Raw genomic sequence first — 6,752 nt, 5'->3', positions numbered from 1 at the left:
ATCCCCAAAAAGATGGATTGGCACAGTGGCAAAAGCAATAGGTTCAAGTTTAATAACAATTATGAAGACGACGCAAGACTGGGTAGTGTTTTGTTCTCTCGTGCATAAGGTCACCATGAGTCAGAACTGACTCAACAGCACCTAACAATAATAACACAAAAAACATGTGAAAAAGTGTTAAAGAGCAAAAATGTCACTTTAAGAACTACGGCACACCTGACCCAAGCCATGGTGTCTTCAATTGCTTCATATGCATGTGAATGTTGGACAATGAGTTTGAAAGACCAGAGAAGAATTAATAATGCATTTGGATTATGGAGTTGGCCAAGAATATTGCAAGCACCATAGACTACCAGAAGAACAAACAAATCTGTCCTGAAGTCCAGCTGGAATGCTTCTTAGACAAGAAGCATTATGGCCGGACTTCGTCTCATAAACTTTGTGCATGTTCTCAGGAAGGACCAGTTCCTGGGAAAGGACATCAATTCTTGATAAAGTAGAAAACTCTCAACAAGATGGATTGACATAGTGTCTGCAATAATAGGTTCAAATATAATTGTGAGGATGGAATAGGAAGTGGCAGTGTTTCATTCTGTTGGAACCAACTCAACAGCACCTAACAATAGAACTTAACAAAGGCTCAGTATTTAAATGTAGCTATTGGCTATAGGTTACTTGTCCTTTCAGTACGTAAGCAAGGTACTTGGTATAGATTATTTGCCCCTTTAACTGTTGGATTTTTCTTGATAATTCGTTCAGATTTTACGGCTACCCAATTCTCTTCCCTTAACTTTCTATCTGCATCCTAAATATGTGTATTTCAGACTATTTTCACACAGAGGCTTAAACATGGCTTTATAGGGACCATGTTCAGACTAGGGGTCCTTGTCTTTGAACAGGAAGGTGCTGTATATTGTGACCACATGCCACTATAATGAAGCAAGCGTGAATGTAGATGTCAAAGGAGACTCTGGGTCCAATTTTAAATATTTTTAAATACTATGTGTAGGGTGAGGAAAGAATATTAGTTTTCTCTACTAATAAGCCAAGTTCCTCAAAGGTGACTAATGAAGATCAAGGAAGAGCATGTTAGAAAAAAAAAAAAAAAGTAATGAAAAGATGAGGTAGAAGAATAGCAAGCAAAAGATATTACAGTGAATGTATCTGCTAATCCGATGTATCACAGGAGCTCTGGAAAAGCTAATGAAGGAATCATTTTCAGATTGAAAAGAGGTCTGGATACAAGATGGAGGCAGAATCCATGGGAACTCTAGAGAGAGCTGCTTGCCTATGCTCACATCACAGCAATTTATCACACTGCAATGGAAATGTTTACGTTTCCCAGGAAACAGCTCCTTGAAGGCAAGTAATGGCAATGTGTCCTTGCATTTTCTGTTCCAACACCTGGCTCCATACTCAGGTCATAGAAGACATATGTTTACTGAATAATTTAATAAAGGAATTCAACAAACACTTGATGAGCCCATTACTAAAGGAAAGAAGAAATGGATTTGACAATATAATTTTATTGGGATAAAAGATAAGAGGTTAGTGTATATTTTAAAAATTAACAATAAATCCTACTTTTAACAAAATAGGGTCGCTTACCTGGTGACTGCTCGTCTCAGATACTTTAACATCCAAGGACCCTGCCAGGACAGCGTACCAGTTTGTTCCAATATCACCCTGGCGAAATACTGACAAAGGAAAGCAATGTCAATGTAGCAAATAGAAGGTGATTTTACTGTATAGCCTGGTAGTTTTTATAGGCTGAGGTTATCACTTACCCCAAGAACAAGGCACATTTTTCTTTTCCTCGTCTATATATGATCTGTATTATATTAATTAATCATTCTATGAAGTAGAATTTCACTAAACAGAACTCTTTCATGTTCATAAGGGACGATAACAATCCCAAATACTGAAAGATCCTTTCACTTTAAGAACAATTAACTCTGTTCTATGTGGTTTGTTGTTACTATTTCATTGTATTGTCATTCTTTGAAAATTATTAAATCTATGTTACTGTTGTTAAGTGACGTTGAGTCAGTTCTGACCTATAACGACCCTGTATAAGGAGCTCTGGTAGCGTAGTGGTTACAAATCGGGCTGCGAGCTGCAAGGTCAGCAGTTCGAAACTACCAGCGGTTCCGCAGGAGAAAGATGAGGCGATCTGCTCCCATAAAGATTTACAGCCTCGGAAACCCTGTACAGGGTCGCTATGGGTCGGAACCGACTCCACGGCACATAACAACAACAAATAGGGTTTCCAAGGAGCAGCTGGTGAGCTTGAACTGCTGACCTTGAGGTTCAAACTGACATTGCAGTCCAGCGCATTAACACACAGTGACACACCAGGACAATAATTAATAAGGGGTACAAATTAACACACTTATTTGACTCAACAGAGTACAGACCACCACTAAAATTTCCTAATCTAAATTTTCTAAATCTATATTGGTTAAACCCTAAAAGCAACAGGTTTAACAGCATGTCCTCTTAAGCTAATCAGTGAATTATCAATGAACATGATTTCTATTTTTTTTCTTGTTTATTTTAAGAATTCACTGTTGTTGTTTTTAAGGCATCAGGAGTAATCTATACTTTGGAAATTATTCTCATCAGAAATTCCTAAATCTAAGTTTGCTTTACTTTTATCATCTCAGAGACACAATGTTTAGATATTTAGATAAAACCCTAGTTCCCATATCTCATCAAGACCAGTACTTGGAATCCAAGTAATTTCTGAAACACTGGCTCACATATCTTGAACAAACTCATCTGTCCTTTTAAATATGCTAGCTAAATAACTAGATAAAATGATTTGATGTTTTAAAATTAATTCCACAGTTAGAGTCAAGAGTTAACTGATTCAATGAAGAATTACATGACAACTCAGTGGGATAGCTGAGTTCCAGCAAGGCGAGTACTCACTGAGAAAGAGCAAGCTTCTGGACACCATAATTAATGGTACAAGCTCTCTGACTCCCTGAGTACAATATGCTGCCCAAAGGCAATAATCAACAATGGTTTCCCACCAAGTACAATGACAGGCTTAAGATGGGGGACTGATGACTTTCTAGGTGTCCTTTCCAACAAGCTTGCTGCTCCTAACCCTTGTAAGTGACTTATTGTAGAGTTAGGGCTTTGCCTTTCATGAACTTCTTGGCTCCAAAAGGCATTCATCATCTGCCAATCAGATACACATTACATATTAGAAAAGACTCACTTTTAAAATGCCTTTAAGAAACAGAAGAAATCTTATCCCCCAAAATAATAGCATTTCTGATATCATTAAGTAGAAAAAAACATTAATTTGAAAACAATACTTATAGATGATTTTCTAAAAATATAAGTATGTCTTTGTGTGTACACACATAGGAAAACCTCTTGAAGGATACAGAACACTGAATGTTCAAAATAATTTTCTTTGTTTTCTGAATTTTTTATTAAGAATATTGTGACAGACTCTGTTCCCAACCTCTCACTTCCTTTTGTCTAACTGAACCCAGCTTTTAGTCACTTTTCCACCCTCCTCCACAGAGCCAAGTGCTCAGAGACAATCAGTTCTATCCCTAACTCCATGGAATAATCGTGACTGTTCTAAAGCAATCAAGGCGAGCCCACTGCCTTTGCAAGTAACTGGTTTCACCATAGCATGCCATGCAATTAATCAAGGAAACAACATAGGAAATCTGCTGGGGACTTTGGAAAAAAAGATATAAGAAGAAACATTTCTGTATCACCATGTAATGCTTCCAACTGTTATTGTTATCTAAGAGCCATTTGGCTTTTGAGTTCAAAAGTCACTATCTGAGGATACACAGCAAAAAAAAAAAAGAAGGGGGGGGGGAACCTGGTACCTTAATAATGTCATTGAGCCACTTATTAATCATCCTAGAGTAATTCTACCTCAAGACTTCTTCAATTTGAGTAATTAATCAAGTGAGTGGGTGGGAGTTTTCTTCCACCAACCTGAAGGATCCCATCAAATGGAAAAGTAATCACTTTCTAATAAAAAAATACTTTTTCTTTTTAATTAACGTAGCTTTCTCACTCTGTTGTTTCACTTCTCTGCCCTTTTTCACACTTGCAATACAGGCTAGCACTGAGGTTCACTGGAAACATCATCACCATTATGTGAGTGAAGAGACCTTTATCCTTAACTAATATCCTATTAGGATATTAGGAGCTCTGGTAGCATAATGGTTGCAAATCGGGCTGTGAACCTTAAGGTCAGCAGTTTGAAACTACCAGCTGTTTCACAAGAGAAAGGTGAGGCTTTCTGCTCCCGTAAAGATTCACAGCCTCGGAAACCCTGTACAGGGTTGCTATGGGTCGGAATCCACTTGACAGCATTTAACAACAACAACAACAACATCCTATTGGTTCATATATCTCTTGGATTAGAAAAGATAAGTCAACGCTTGCATTTCTAGGAATACAGCTTTCCAGACCTCTCTGGGAAGTAAGCTGCCCTGGAAGGATGAGTTCCATGGGGCAAATAAAGGAAGAACCAGAGTACAGGGATATTTCAACTAAATACCCCTGACTGAAGCTCAATGTTTGGTATATAAATTCTCCATTTGCTATCTATCCCCAAAGGTTAACCACAAATGAGCACAAACCATATATGAAAATATCCCACTGGAGTTACATTTCTTACATGTTATTCCTTTTTCCAGATTCTCATAATAACCACATAAACAAATCTGATGAAGGAGATTGGGGTGAAATTTTTCAAAAGCTTTAACTTCTTTCAGCCATGTGAAAATTATATCCACATCTTCATTGGATCGTTCCAATGGTCTGCAAAGGGGAGAAAAGGCAAAACGGCTATGTCAGTAAGGATTTACTTCAACAACAATCAACAGACATTCTTCTAATTGTCTCCAAATTAATGCACTGCTGTGGCGCTGTGGGATAATACACTGAACCACAAGGTCGGCGGTTCAAACTCATCAGTCGCTCCTCAGAAACCCTAGACAGGGTCACTGTGAGTCAGAACCGATTCAATGGCACTTAACAACAACATCCCCATTATGGGTATTTCCTAGGCCTTCATCAACTATTCAGAGCCCCCTGTTGTTAAGTGCCATCCAGTCAGTTCCCACCCATAGCAACCCTGGATAGAGTGTCCAACGAGCAGCTGGTAAGCTCGAATCACCAACCTTGCTGTTCAAACCAACTTTGCAGTCCAGTGCATTAACTCACAGCGCCACACCAGGACTCCATTCGGAGCCCTTAGGTGGCACAAATAGTTTAGTACTCAGCTGCTAAACATAAGGTTGCGGTTCAGAACTACCCAGAGGCATCTCAGAAGAAAGGCCTTGTAATCTGTTTCCAGAAGTTCACAGCCATGGAAACTGTTTGGAGCACAGCTCTACCGGGACACACATGGAGTCACCGTGCTACTGCAGCTGGCGATAGCAAGTAGCAACCTCAGAGTCATGAGTCCAAGCTGCTGCTTCTGCATTGTGTTTAATCACTATCTCTAAGAAGCTTTAAGATGTGATACGACACATGCAAGCAGAGTCACACAAACAAAGCTTATAGGTCTCAATCAAGTAAAGTAAGTGAGTAAAAAAAGCCAAATGGAAGATTCGGGGAGAAAAAAATCTCTACTATTGGAAAGCATGGGAGCCTGGATGCTCCACAGGATAATCACTGAACTGTGGACCATAAGGTTGGCAGTTTGAGGCTACCAGCCACTCCGTGAGAGAAAGATAAGGCTTTCTGCTCCCACAAAAGATTTAAAGCCTCAGAAACCCTATAGAGGGTCACTATGAGTCAAGATTGACTCCACAGCACTTAACAACAACAGTAGAAAACAATGGTGAAACCATAAAGACAAATGACAGCTGACAATCACCCTCAATGTGGCTGGTACAGTAGGGAGTGGTGGGGAGGGGTTCATGGTGGTCTGTGAAGACCTGACCATCATCCTAGAAGAACCGAAGAATCTTCTTGAAAGAAAGACCAGCGGGGCGGGGGAGGGGGGCCACGGAGGACGGAGGGGGAAGCAGATTGTTTGGCTATTATAAGAACAAGCAAGATGTTCACCTGGGAGCCATCAAAGCAAGCCATCAAATCCCTTCAGGATAAACCCTCTTCCAAGACTGAAACTCAAATGGAACATATGAGCAGGCAATGTAAGTTCACTGCAACCATGTTGATCTACTTGTGAGGGGAAGAGGGGGAAAGGCAGTAATGAAGATATAGGCTGAGTTCACCAATGTTCCATAGACTCCCATCGACCTCGAGTTGAGAGACAGAAGAGGAAGGGCTGGTTGGTCCAAAGTTCGGGGAGAATTAGGAACTCCTGAACCCATGGACTTAGAACTAGCCACGGGGGTCTAGAGCTGAGAATGAAACATCCAGCTGATATGAAGTGGGAGAGGTGCACAAGAATGCCCAAACTTGCAGGGAGTACACATTTGACCTAGCTTGGATGGCTTGATGATCTGAACTCAACTAGAGGAAGACCAAGAAATTTGATACAGGAAGCAAATTAAAATAGCTACAATTTGAGAAACTTGACCTTTGCTTATGGATGTAGTTGCTCGAATACCAACCAAGAGGGAGGGAGTCTTCAAATCAAGGATCAAGCTTATTCCCTCAGTACACAGGGTTAACAGGGATGGGCAACTTATACATTAGCTACTTAAAGTGGGGGGCTATAAAGACACGAAGTGGCTGGCTTACAAGTTTTTAAGAGGGTGTATAGCTTCAGAGTGGCGGGGGTGGGGGGG

The 6,752-nt window shown here is 40.2% G+C and overlaps 1 protein-coding gene across 2 annotated transcripts in view; it reads right to left on the bottom strand.

The window, feature by feature from the left end:
- RAPGEF4 (Rap guanine nucleotide exchange factor (GEF) 4) overlaps positions 1-6,752 on the bottom strand; it is a 411,578-nt gene that overhangs the window by 332,456 nt on the left and 72,370 nt on the right. For both annotated transcript variants that reach the window (XM_006866643.1, XM_006866644.1), the window contains exons 2-3: positions 4,667-4,809; positions 1,609-1,697 (exon numbers count right to left, since the gene is read on the bottom strand). In XM_006866643.1, coding sequence (XP_006866705.1) covers positions 1,609-1,697; positions 4,667-4,809 — 232 coding nt within the window. The remainder of the gene's footprint in view (positions 1-1,608; positions 1,698-4,666; positions 4,810-6,752) is intronic.

Source organism: Chrysochloris asiatica, unplaced genomic scaffold (assembly GCF_000296735.1).
Source record: "Chrysochloris asiatica unplaced genomic scaffold, ChrAsi1.0 scaffold00094, whole genome shotgun sequence".
NCBI lineage: Eukaryota > Metazoa > Chordata > Mammalia > Afrosoricida > Chrysochloridae > Chrysochloris > Chrysochloris asiatica.
This window is presented reverse-complemented; position numbering and strand designations above follow the sequence as displayed.